The sequence below is a fragment of the Cinclus cinclus genome, chromosome 12 (assembly GCF_963662255.1).
Source record: "Cinclus cinclus chromosome 12, bCinCin1.1, whole genome shotgun sequence".
Lineage (NCBI taxonomy): Eukaryota > Metazoa > Chordata > Aves > Passeriformes > Cinclidae > Cinclus > Cinclus cinclus.
Window position 1 is genome coordinate 5,832,752 of NC_085057.1, and position 13,576 is coordinate 5,846,327.

Sequence of the window (13,576 nt, forward strand, 5' to 3'; positions counted from 1 at the left end):
TTAGGAGGCAGCATATTGTCTGTATTGTCAGGTTATTTTTTGAGTGCTGTTTGGTTTCTGACATAGCTATAAAGAATGCAGATTATTGTTGATTGTGTTGCAGAGAAAAGGTGTCTTTCAGGTGTCCTACATCCTTCATGTGTGGATGTCTTTACAGGTGCAAACCTATGTGCATCTAGAAGAGGGGACAGAGAACAACTATTTCATCATTAAAGTGGATTTCTGAATGTTAACAGAAATGTCTCTGATTATTTGAAGAAAATGGGGTCAAGTAGAATATCACCTTCCCAACAGGATATTTGGCTACTCAGAGAAACATAAAATAATTTGTATTTTAGGTACCTTTGAAGAGGTGCAGGCAAATAGTATGCCTGCATTAAAGTTTACACTGAAGTTTGTGTTCCTGGTTCCAAGAGGGTATAAGGGAATGGTGTTATGACTGATGTTTGATTGTTGTCCTGCAGAAACAACCCCTTGTGGCTCAGACTAGGATCCAAATAAGAAAGACCTCTGGGACAGATGCTGAGGGAATAATGGGGAATGAATAGCATCATCCTGCACTGGAATAGTGTCCAGTTTCTGGCTTCTACTCCTGATTGCCTTGTTTAAGCAGGAGAATGTCAGGGAGCTCTTTGAAAGTGCCCAGCAACTCTCCACATTCATCGCAGGCTCTGGGAAAGGCCCTGTGCCCTTTATGCAGCCAGAAATTCAGCTGGTTTGAAGCCATCTCTGTAGTTTCACTAGCTTGTCTGGAGACCAACCAAATGCTGATATAAAAGGTGATTTCTGGCAGAACCGTTCATTTTTCTGCTGTGATTTATTGCAGGTACTTGGGGAGCAACAGAATCAGCACCCTGGAGCCTGGTGCTTTTGATAGCCTGTCACGGTCCCTGCTAACACTTCGTCTGAGTAAAAACAGGATCACTCAGCTTCCTGTCAAGGCATTCAGGCTGCCCAGGCTAATACAACTGTGAGTACAAACGTCCACTTCCATTAAGCTCAGCCACACTCTATGGAGATAAAATGACTCTGGGGGCATGCACATCAAATGTCACCTTTCCTCACCTACTATCTATGAAATGTGGAATTCACTATGCAGGAGTCCTCTGCCAGCACCTAGGAAGGCACACTGAGAAAGGTCCTTTTTGTCTTGCAACTACTGGTTTTTCAGGCCATTATTTGGATCGAGTGGGGAGAGATGCTGCAGCAGGCATCAGCATCTTTTGCACTTGACAGAGTGAGACAAATCCATTCCCTTGCAAGCTACTGGTGCCTGTGGTTCAGGAGAGGTTTGCAAGACGTTTCTATTGAGAGTGACAGAACTCAGCTGCCATGTTAGTGTTTTAAGGCCACACAGGTATCTTTATGTGGCAGTAAAAAAGCAGTGAGGTAAGGTTGTTAAACTGTGAGGTGATATTTGGTCAGAGAAAATTGCAGCTCAGATGAGTTAACACACACACACACAGCTGTTGTTCTGCCTGCATGGGGACACACAGACATCTGCAGCTATAAACACGCTTTATGTGTAAAAAAGTAACACTTTAATGGTCAAGCTTTTCCCTTCTGCTGCTGTTGGAGAAATGGGCCCAGCCTAAGGCTCCTTGCAATCTTTCCATCAGATTTGATAGGCAAAAGGTCCACCTCTGTCTGTTAACATAAAGCTCACAAATGCTGTTGGAACTTGCACCTTAAAGTGTCAACCTCTTGACTGACAGACAAATCCTCAAGCCAGGGTGTGCCCAAGGAGAGTGTGTGCATTTGTGTTTGCATACCTGCAGGATTTATGGATGGGATGGGATGGGATGGGATGGGATGGGATGGGATGGGATGGGATGGGATGGGATGGGATGGGATGGGATGGGATGGGATGGGATGGGATGGGATGGGATGGACACAATAACATATGCATCTGAAAAGTCTGTTGCCTCCCAGCTGGAGGTTACTGTCCATTGAGTGAGGGCTTCTAATTCACTGTGTTTGACTGCATCATGTGCAGAACTGTAATGAAAACAACTCAGTCTGTTTAGGAACATGGTTTGCACTGAGAGATGGAGTAATTGGTATGCTTAATGACAACCCCAGAGCTGGTTGTTTAACTCTACAGATAAACATGAATGAATTGCAAGTTATCCAGATTGGTGTGTTGTAGAATTTGTGTACAGTTCTTTTTCTGGCAAAGCCTGTTTCACTAATAGCCCAGGAAGTGCAGTACAACAAGGGACTTAGGCCTGCAAAATCTTTATTGCTTGTTTGACTTTAATTATACTCAACTTGAGTGCAAGTTCAACACTGTTTTTTTAGGCAGATAAAAAGTAAGCTTAAAGTCTGTATGGCTTCTTCATCTTTTCCAAAACAAGTTTGGATGTTATAACCTCCACCATTTTCCTCAACACAAACACTGAATAGGGAGCTAACCTTAGCTTAATCTTTCTATGTGTGGGAAAGTATCAGTTTTAAAAGCTCTAGCTTCAGTTTTTAGTGCGTTGCGTTGAAGTTTTCCACAGACTTTACAGAACTGGATTTTCACCTGGTATGTCTGGGTCAAGCAGTCCTTAAGACTGATACAGGTTGGTAAAGTGTGCTGTGATGATATTCATGTTGCTTTTTAGCAAAAAGAAATTGCCAAAATTTGGGGGTCCTTCCCCACCCAGGGAAACTAAAAAGAAATTTAATAAACCAGGCTAGAAACCTTTGTTTACACAAATTCTAAGACTGCATTGTTATTGGAAGAAACTTCTTTCACTCTTTGTTAGTTTCTGATAGTAGGAAAAAAACAAAAGTGACATTTGTCAGGGGAACTGAAAGCTTTCCTTTCAGACTTGGCCATAAAGTTTCCTCTTGGTACCACACTTTCGGGACACCTGAATGTTTCAGAGCACATTTTTACTGGGCAATTACAAGTCCTATATAAACAATGGATTGTAAGGGAAATAATGCTGAGCTTTGACTGTATTGGTTCAATTGCTGTCTGCGCTTGAGGGAGGATGAAGTGTGAAAATTGATGAGAAGGATCAGTGCTTTAAAAGAAATACAGAGAGAGGAGGGATGAAGAGGAATTGCTGCACTCTGTTATTTCTCTGTAGTGGAAGTCTGTCCCAGGGTGAGTTTGTTTAAGCCATCACACCCAGCTGCCTTCCCTGATAGCTCTGGGATTGAAAGTTTCCGGTGCTCTTCTGCTGTCTCCTGGGAACCACTGACAGAGGAGCTTTTGGCATTGCTGTCCCCATTGTGTGCTGCACAGATGACTTGGTGAGAAAGGGCTGGGGTTTAATAAACTTGTATGGCCTTGGTGATTTTTAGGGAGCTGAACCGAAATCGCATCCGCCTGATTGAGGGCCTGACGTTCCAGGGACTGGACAGCTTGGAAGTTCTGAAACTCCAGCGCAACAACATCAGCAAATTGACTGATGGGGCTTTCTGGGGTCTGGCCAAAATGCAAGTTCTGTAAGTTGGAGAAATGGGCTCTTTTTCCTTAAACAGACTCAGCTTCAGCTGCTGTCACATCCTTCTCTGTATTTTAGCAGAGAAGTAGGCACCTGTACCACTTCTCGTGCTTCTTTCTTTGTCCGTCCTGCATGCCCAGAGCTGCTGCAGCAGCTTCTGTTTAGCTGAGCCACAGTTTTCAAAAGCTCACTGCTTCAACAGGTGTTTAATAAAAACAGCACTGTTTTTTAAGCTGTGGCACTATTCCTTTGAAAGTTTGACTATTTGAACATTCAATATTTACCTCAACTGGTCTTTAAATACCTAGCTTCTGCAAATTGGTTTTGACTGATAGATGGAAGCTCTGTGTTGCAGACAGTATTATTCCACCTTGTGGGACACCTAGAAACCAAGCTGGCCATTCTTGGTGATGTTTTCTTTCCATACCAGAGAATAAATTGATCGGTCATTGCAGAGAACTACCTGAGGCTTGAAACACACTTGGCTTCCAGGTGTGTTTGCAAGGTCCCAGGTGATGAAGGCAGCACATTTCTGGGTGCTGCTGTCACACAGCTGAGACTCTGCAAATGCAACCTTGAATGGGATACTTTAAGCCCAGGTTACTTGCATTGGAGCTTCTCTCTGCAGTCACATCTCCTTCTGGGCATTTCCTTTGTGTTGTCCTTGAATTTCTATCTTTGTTTGACAAGAAATGCCGGCATGTGCATCTGTCCACATGGGTATGTAGAAAGGTGTGTAGGAATGGCTAAAATCCCAGGGTTTTTTGAAATTCTTTCAGCATTTGACCAGTGCTGTTTACCTTCTGATTTTTCTCCACAGCCACCTGGAATATAACAGCCTGACAGAAGTGAACAGTGGCTCTCTCTATGGCCTTTCCTCCCTGCACCAGCTTCACCTCAGCAACAACTCCATATCCCGCATCAACCCCGATGGCTGGAGCTTCTGCCAGAAGCTGCATGAGCTGTAAGTTGGTTTCTGTTGTGTTGTGTAATGTTTGCAGCAGAGAGGGGAGTAAGGAACTTTCTCAAGGCTTACAGTTCCCACTGTATCAGCCTGTAGAAGTGCAGGAACTTCAGTTTCCTAAGTGATGCCCTTGTTATTTATGATGTTATGACCTTCAGAGCACCTGATTAAAACACATTTGCACCAGAAACAAAACTTAGAACCCACAAAAAGTGCACAGTGCCAAAAGACCCAGAGAGTTTGTGAGCTGTGGCTTGCCAACGTTTTTAGCTAGCAAGTTACAAGACTTAAAAGTTGCCATGTAATGACTGTACAGCCTGAAGGGATCTTTGCTTTATCCTCTGTATGTACAAAGAGCAATCATGCTTTCAACCAGCAGAGATTTGGCCCTTTAAAGGCAGTTCTCCTTGATTCTCCTGTTTACATTTTATCCTTCCTGTAGCGCTCACTTGTTGAAAAGTAAATGCATTGGCTTTGCTCTCCTGAGGTTTCCAGGTGGGAATACAGCCTGAGAAATGAAGGAAAGCCTTCCTGCTGAGGGTAGCCCTACAAGGGTGTCTTTTGGGTCTGTGGCACTGCTTAATGCCTTTTTGAAGAGACACACAAGGGATGCTTGCAGTATTTAGAGAAGTAACTGCATTTCCCTCAGTGGGACTGTGGAAAGCTTTGCCTTTTTCTTTGTGAACTTGACACTTGGTCAGTGGAACTGGAATTCATTCTGCTTGCTGCAGGGAAATGTTAAATATTGTTTGGGATCTCCTATCCACCAAAAGCAGTATGGTAAAGCAACTTCCAGCTGCCAGTCACTCTGCTCTCACACTAGAGGTTGGTATCTGCCCACGCAGCTGTGAGTCCTGAAACCTTTGGGCTGTGGATTCAGAGACAGGTAGACATGACACATGTAATTTCTTTATAATTAGAATTAACATGCTAGCCCTGTGATCTTCTGTTGAACCCAAATTATTTGTTCAGATGTTGGTTTTTGGGGGGGGGCAAAAGGAAGTACTTTATTGTTTTGGTTAAATACACACGTGATTATTTAATTACCTAATTTTTCAAATTGCTGCAGAACCACCCATGCCTGGCACAGTTCTGTGGACACCTGCAGTTCCTTCACGTGTAGATCCTCACATGATATTTTGCTAGATTAAGGCAGTGATAATGGAGAGATCTTCAAGGCAGCAGATCAGAACTGAAACTGTGCTCTGCCTTCCGTCTGTTACAATCTGAAGTATCAAAAAAAGGGGAACCTGCCATGCCAAGGCACTCACAGATGTGAGTGGACCAGCCAAATGCAGATTACTGCACTTCACAGCTCTGAGAGCTTTCTGCTCTCAGGACCAAATATCTGGTGCCTGTGCTGAGCTTTACTTCAGCCTGGGCTAGATGGGATGGGTAAGGCCCATCTGCACCTCACATGGCTAATGTCAGAACCCTTTTAGGGAGAGCTAAGCTTGTCTTCTCTACATGATACTGTCTTGCAAACCCTCAAGGTTTAGACTGGAGGTTGCTTGTCATGCTGAGTCCTTTTTCTTGGGTATGGATTAGGATCTCATCCAACAAGCAGTTCTAACAGTCAGCTGTCCTGTCTTAGAATTAGTAGTTGCACAAACTTGGGTGCAGATGGGGTAGATTTGGAAAGTGTGAGGTGGTGTGAGCCACTGGGGTGTGCCTGAGCTGACAGGCAGGGTTGTGCTGCAGTTTGAGACACAGTGGCTGAGATGGGGAAGGTGATTGTGTGGGTGTTAGCACATCCCTGCAAAGTACTACAAGCTCTTCCAGGTGTTGCCTTTAGGGTAAAGCTGCTGCAGGGAGCCATCAGATCTGCAAAGTGAAACTCCCACAGCCAGACAGTACCTGTAGGTCTGTGCTGAAATTCAAGGGTGAGGAAAGGAAGTCATAGATATATCTAGACTGACTCGTGCACTTTGTTAGTTGTGTATGTTTCATTCCTGATTGAAAGATCCTTGCTCACCTCCACTGTTGCTAAATCTACTGGGTTTCAGTTACCAGAAAACACTGTGGTTGTACAGGGAATGAATTTCAAAGCCTTCTAAGGAGGGAGTTGGTCATCTGCAGGAGGAGTTATCTCTCATTCAATTGCTGGGACAAAATGTGACCCCAAGGTTCTGGTCTGATGTAAAAGCTGACAAGGAAAGAAAACTCTTGCCTTGTTCTGAGCATGAGAAAGGGCTGATTGTATTCACCAGTCAGGTGCTAGAACATCCGCATCATGGAAAAAAACACAGTGGGAGCACAGGATTTCATCAGAGGTAAATGGTGGCTTGGCTGCTGGGTCTTTCCTTTCCCTTTTTACCTGTAGCTTGGTCAATAGGAATGAAGTATGTTAGATGTAGAGATGGTCCAGAACAGGCTGGCAGCAGCAGCTCCTGTTGCACAACAGGGTTCTGGTTAACTCCTTTCTGTACCAGTTTTTGCATGGTGCTCAAAATCTCCCACTTCTCACCAGGCTGGAAGGGCTGTATAGAAAACTTTGCCATTTATTCATTCCAGTGATTTCTCATTGGTAGAGAGATGCCAGGGTCGGGGAAGCAGCAGAGATCTGCAATAGCTCCTGAAACCTTCCATGTGTGACACCATTGAGAGAGTCTACAAGTCCTGCTGCTGTCTGTCCATCTTGGGGTGACATCCAAACAAACAGAGGGAACATGCCTTCACCGGTTGTAGCAGGAGCTCTTATGTGTAGAATCAAAAGGAACTATTTATTTTCTCAGCCAGGTTTAGGATTACTTTTGAACAACTTTTTTTTTTTTTTCTTTTTGAAGCCAAATTCTTTAATAGCAGGTGAGGACATAATTTTGACCAGTTGCCAATTCTCCATAACTAACACTATAACTTCTTTAGGAATGAAAGTATGTTGTCCCATACCTTCAAACTCATTAATCTTTGTTGAATTTTTTCCAGAGCTTGCCCCCTGCCCACTCACACAGCTGAAAGATAGACAGCACCTTTGCCAAGTAAATGACACTCTCATTGCTTTGGAGTATGTCTGGACTTAGGTTCTGGCTTTGCAGTGAATTTCATGCAAACCCTAGACACATTTTTAAGCAGACTCATTAACAGGCAGTACTAGAAGAGGAATTTGGAGGTTTGGAGCTCAGTGAATTTTTTTTTTTCCTCATTTTGTACAAGAATTCTTGTAGTCTAGTCTTGTATTCTTCTTGTACAGTGAAGAATTTCAGTGCTTATTCAAAGCTGTTCACTTTTTCAAAAGTTGAGCAACCCAAACCACCACATCATTTGAAGTGAGTTGTACTCCCAGGTCACTAAGAAGGTGGTTTTGAAAGTCTGGTGCCTGCTTCTCCTCTGAGAGGTCCCTCATTTGACAATCCAAGCAGGGCTTTATTCTGGATAGAAGGTGGCTGCAGGAGCTTCCCAAGGCCTGTCCTCAGTGTCACATCTCCAAAGCCTCATCTTGGACCTTGCTTGGAGAGAGGAGCAGCTGCCTTCCTGCCAGCTTCCAAACTGCAACAGGAGCAGTGCTTAAAAAATAATCTCCCAGACTGGACATAATACAGGCAAGGGGAAGAGGTAGATGGAAAACTAGGTTAAAAAACAACCCTCCAATAGTCACTTTTAAGTGGAGAGGATTTAAGGCAAACTATGCTCCTCAACAAAGGGGAGTGGAAGGAAGGGAAGGTGGCAGGTTTACAGCAGACACCTCCTTTCTGTGTGTGGAAGGAAGCATTCAATTGCCTTGTGGTGAAATGCTTTTGGCTCTGGGCTAGGGTGGAGCCCAGGCACCCACACCCAGAGCCTGGGGCTGGCTGTGCACAAGTGCAGGAGGATAAGGCACCTCCTGAGTACAGAACCCTGCCAAGAGCGTGTGTGAAAGCCAGGATCCATCCGTGTGACATCACTCTGCACCTCGCAGGGCACGGGGCACAGGGCTGCTGTTCCCTGCAAGCCTCAGAGGGAGTCCAGATGGAGTGAGGATTGAACTCAGCCCTCTGAGCATTGCCTGTACCTGTGGGGACACAGGGGTGATGCTCTCAGGACCTCACCCAGATGCATGGGAGCAGGAGGAGCTCACCCTGCTGAAGCTGACAGTGTGTGTGTTGGGTTGTTGCTCTCAGTCACTTCTGGGGCAGCCTCTCCCTGTAGCCTGCACAGAAGATTTCCCCATAGCTGGGTACCAGCTGTCTCCTGCTCCCTTAGTGTCACCCAGGCTTCCCCATGAGTGTCCTGTGGCAATTCTTGCAGGCTGCAGTCTTACTTCCTAATCCAGTTTTTCCATATCCACCCAGTACATCACCTCGTGTCAGGTGGTTGAGGGAGGCAGGCACTGGTTGGCACAGGGGAGTTTGGAAAATCACAGATGGATTGACAAGGGCTGTTGTTGCATTTTTTCTCTCAGGATCCTCTCCTACAACAACCTAACAAGGCTGGACGAGGGAAGCCTGGCAGACCTTGGGGGGCTGCACGTGCTACGGCTGAGCCACAACTCCATCAATCACATTGCAGAAGGTGCTTTCAGGGGACTCAAAAATCTTCGTGTCCTGTAAGTTGCTCTCTGCTTTTGTCAGACCACACCCATGTTCTCTCCACAGTTTGTGTTCTGCCAGATGGTTCTTCTTTGAAGATGCTTTGGGTGCCCATGTCTGGCAGTTTCAGGTTCCTGAAGCCACCTCAGCTGACCAAAAATCCCTGAGGTCTCATTCCTGCAGCTAATAGCAGTATTTCTTGTGCTATCATATTGAATTTAATTGAAATTCTTAGAAAAGCTTAATTTCTTTTGAGTCATTCTGCACTCAGAAGGAGCAGGGAATGATTCCTTCCACTGACAACACTGGAAATTTGAATATAGTCTTAAATGTGCTACTGAGCAATTTTGTGTTGTTCCTTTTTTCTTAACCGAATATTAAATATGAAATTATGGGCTAAGATAATGTTAATAAGAAAACAATGGCAAAACAAAGAAATGTAGAGGTTGGGCTTTGGATCTGAATGTACCAGAAGTGTAACAACACGTGGAGCTTCACCCAGCCTTCAGTCCAGTCACAGAAATAAGAAGCTTTTGCAGGTACCATGCAAGTAACCAGAAGTCTTCCTCTTCAGTGCATTTGGGCCCATGAAACTTTCTGTGTTCTGATTTTGGTGGTAAACTCTGAAAAACCAAAAAACTTGCCAAGGCAGTTTCATATGCCCTAGTACTGAATTGCAAAAATGATCCATCCAGTCCTGGCTGTGGCCATTTACCACAGACTTTAATTTTAAAACCATTGACACAATATAATATCTGGAAACGTGATACTGGAAATGAACTTGCCTGGTCCAAATGCCAACTTGTAAGGTTTTAGGAGTTGTAGAGCCCTTCAGAGAGATCAGTGTGACCTCCTGTGGGATGCAGTTGTAGCATTGTACCATTATACACTGCTGAGAGCTGTGTTAGGCTGAGCTACATTTGGGCTTGTCTTGTGAACATCAGAAGATGGGAATCCAGTTCCATTCGTGCAGCTAGCTGTGTTCTCTGTCTCCTTACTGGAACTACAGGGCTGCTGGCTGCTCTCCTGCTGTCTCTGGGAGCTGCAGGCTCAGCACCTTCATCTGGCACACCACAAAGTTCTCACAGTCCTTGTGACAGCACCAGACATGTTCCCAGGCTGGTTGGGTTCAGCAAACTGATTTAATTCTTTTTTCAAAAGGAAAAAACCACACTTTGATACTTTTATTCCTCTTCAGTAGCCCATTGTGTCCCGAGTCATTAAAAGGAAATGGGAACAGAAAAATCTCCCCTCTTCGCAGTACTTTTTGCATCTTACTCTATTTATTGAAGCTCATAGTGAAGGAAGTGACTGGAAAGTGAGTTTGGGTTTTGTTTGCTTTTTTTAAACTTCAGCCAAAGCCTTTCAGCCACTGGGCATTCAGAAGGGGACCTCTCTGAGGCAGCTGTCAAGACCGGAACTAAAGGTTTCCAAAGAAAAATGGAGGGGAAGGGGAGCTGCTCCTTCTCTTTGCTCTACAGTGAATGTGGAGCCTCTTTCATGTCCAGGGCAGAGGGGGGAGGTGGAGAGGGGAGTGTGTGAGCGAGCTCTAATTTAATAAAGAGAAAGGCCTATTGGGTCCTGCACCTGGTGAAAAAGAGCTGAGCATGCTTTAATTATGGGCTATTGTTGGGGAGCCTTTGGTGGGTGTGAAACTGCTGAAATGTGGAGCTATTCAAATAGAGGTCAGGCCCAGAGACCTCTGAGCACAATGATTAACAAGGCTGGGAGCATTCAAGCTCAGCCAGCCAGAAAGAATAGGAAATTGGCAACAGGGGCTGGGAGAGGAGCTGGAATACAAAGAGAGCTGGGCCAAAATACCCCACTCTTTTTTTCTCCCACTCTCTATTTTCACTCATTTGTTAAAAAGGTTTTTATTCCTCCTTTCTAACACTAAACCTTTGAGTTGCCACTGGATGAACAAGCAATACCATTTTCTTTCCCTTTTTCAAGAAAACACAATGTGTGGCAGTCAATTAATAAAAGTGTATGTCAGAGCTCCTACAGGCTGTTCCTACTTGTCTGTCTCTGCCATGGGAAAGGGTTTGCTGCTCCAAAGACCAGTAGCCTGTGGTGAAACTCAAGAGGAGAAATGTCTGAGAAGGGATTTTCCCTTAAAGAACAAACAGAACAAGGGCCACCATTGGCTTGGCAACCGTGGGGAAAATGGAGAAGCTGACCTCCAGGAGGATGTATTTGCTCCTGTCCCACTAGGATAGTGCTGGAAATGCCAGCACATTAAAGCATTCTCCTGGACTTGTCTCTTTGGCCACCACAGCATTATGTGGGCCCACGCCCCATGGGGATGTTGAGATTTTGTCCATGCCTTTGGCACAGAGCAGCCCACAGATCACCCTGACATCCACAGCAATGCTGGCTAAGGGCAGGACTCTCCAGAGACATGAGATTCAGGTCTCAGGCTTAAACCAGCTGAGAAGCAGGAATTGTGACTTTTGGCCATCTCCCTTCACATCTTTAGTTCACCCTAAAGCAGAGAAAGGAGCAAAGACTGAGCCAGCTGAGGGGAAACCATTCCCATATCGAAACTGGAGAGCTTCCTTTTGAATTTGTTTTCCCTTCTTGTGAGTTACTGTGTTTTGTGCTGCACAGAAGCCACACTGTGATGCCTGTGTCTGGAGTGTTGCAAAATGCAGGGGGACTTGGTCTTTCTTTTTTTGGTCTTAATATGTATTTTTTTTTTTTTAATCTGGAAACGTTCTGATAATCATCTTCAAAAGGTGCTAAAGGAGCACCTGAGGGTTCAGGGGTTATCTGGATGTTGAAGTTTGCTTTGGTGGTGTCTTTTGCCAGGTTTTAAATCAGAGTGATGTCACAAAACTAACAAAGCCTATTTAGTTTTCTTTCTTTTTATTTAACATTGGAAATGATGAATTTCTGTCTGTGTTTCTGGGTATTCATTGCTAGCTGTATTTAAAAGCAGGGAGGGAGGGATTTTTAAACAGTATGTTTAAACAGCTTTTGTGGATCTCTGTGTTTGTTCTGTGTGCTTGTTTTTCTTCAGACCTCTTTGACTCTTGTAATTGATGGTCAATTTGAAAGCCAAATGAAAGCCAAAAGAAGCTAACTCTGAAAAAGGAATTCTCTTGGTGGCTTTTTTTTTTGTTTGTTTTTTTTAATGGTTATACAGGGTTAGGCTGGTGTATTGATGCTGGCTCTTTCCTTTGAGTTTTCAAGTTCATTGCAGCTTTGTAAAAAAATCTAAATCATCTTCCTAAGATTCAGCTGTAGACAAATCCATATATACACTGGAATACCCCAAGTGATCTTATTTCATGGTAGTAGCATTTAAGGACAGCTGTTTCTTTCGGTTTAATTTGGCACTTTATTTTCATTTTTCTCCTTCTGTTTGGATGTGAAGAACTAGAAAAGGACAGAAAGCCACTTGGTAAAATGCAGCTGTCTCAGAGGGTTTCAGCTAAGAACAAACCAGAGGTCTTTCTGGAATGCACCATCCCACCTCATGTCAGTGCAGGAGAAGTGACTGGTGCTGCTTGGCTGCAGGACTCTTCATTTTCTGATAACTGTCAGGAGAAAATGGGAAGCTCTCATGTGGCACTCTCCAGCTTCCTCCACGTGTTTATAACAGTGACATTGGGACTCAGGCATTAATTCTGAGCTCTCTCTTGTCCTCTCCCCAGGGAACTGGACCACAATGACATCTCAGGCACAATAGAAGATACCAATGGAGCCTTTACAGGCCTGGAAAACCTGAGCAAGCTGTGAGTATCCCTGGGCTTGAATTCTGCAAGCCAGTTTTGTTATGTGTCTGTGTGGGGTTGGGTCTGTCCGTTTTTATGCAGCCTCCCTCACCTTGGAACAAAACAAAAATCAACAGAAAATTTGAGCTGTAGTAGTTTTGCAGGCTAGAGTGCAAATGTGGTTTTCAAGCACTGATGTTTTTAAGCAGGTATGAGGCAATTATTTCCTTTTGGAATGGTGAACAGACAGTGCTGCACACTGCAGTTCAGACACAGAAACTTTAGCCGTTTTTGTGTATAAAATTCAGCACAACCACTCCTCACTTCTAGAAGCGAACAAGCGACAAAAACGGCATCTTGCAATCTTCAGTGAGGCACTGATTGATGCAGCAAATAACAATAAACAGAAGAGAAAAATCACCCCGCTTCCTGTTACAACAGAGGATTGAAACAGGATTTGTTTTCTGTGGGATGCTCTTTCTGAGAGTGATCTTTTGGGCTCAGTTCCATGTGCAGTGACAATAAAAAGGCACCATGGGACACAGGCTCTTAAAGAGATAAAAAGAAACCCAAGGCAAGCATGCGCCTTGCAAATGTTTATGGCTTGCTTGGCCTTCGCAAGGATTTTCTCATCGCTCTGTACAAGTCCCTGTTCCATTTGAAACGGGTGCTATAAATCAGCCCTGTCAGAGGAGTCTCTGATGGCTTGTGACAAACCAAGAGTCTCTAATCATTACCTCTTGCCTTTGTTGAAGTTCTCAGCACCCCCCATGCCGCTGTCTCTGATGCTGGGATGGCACAGCCAGAGGTGCAGTAAAAGTACCTCGATGGATAGCAGATGGCTGGAATGAATCCTGGCAGGCGGGATATTGTCACGCTCTCATTAGAGACTCCTCGGGGAGTGGGACGAGCCGTGGCAGGGGTTCTGGAGATGTGTAGTGCTTA

At 44.5% G+C, this 13,576-nt stretch overlaps 1 protein-coding gene across 1 annotated transcript in view; it reads left to right on the forward strand.

Moving 5' to 3' along the window:
- Window positions 1–13,576, forward strand: part of LRIG1 (leucine rich repeats and immunoglobulin like domains 1) — an 88,387-nt gene that overhangs the window by 58,288 nt on the left and 16,523 nt on the right. The window contains 5 exon segments of the mRNA XM_062500987.1: window positions 827–970; window positions 3,301–3,444; window positions 4,264–4,407; window positions 8,786–8,929; window positions 12,572–12,652. Of these exon segments, the coding sequence (XP_062356971.1) occupies window positions 827–970; window positions 3,301–3,444; window positions 4,264–4,407; window positions 8,786–8,929; window positions 12,572–12,652 (657 nt within the window).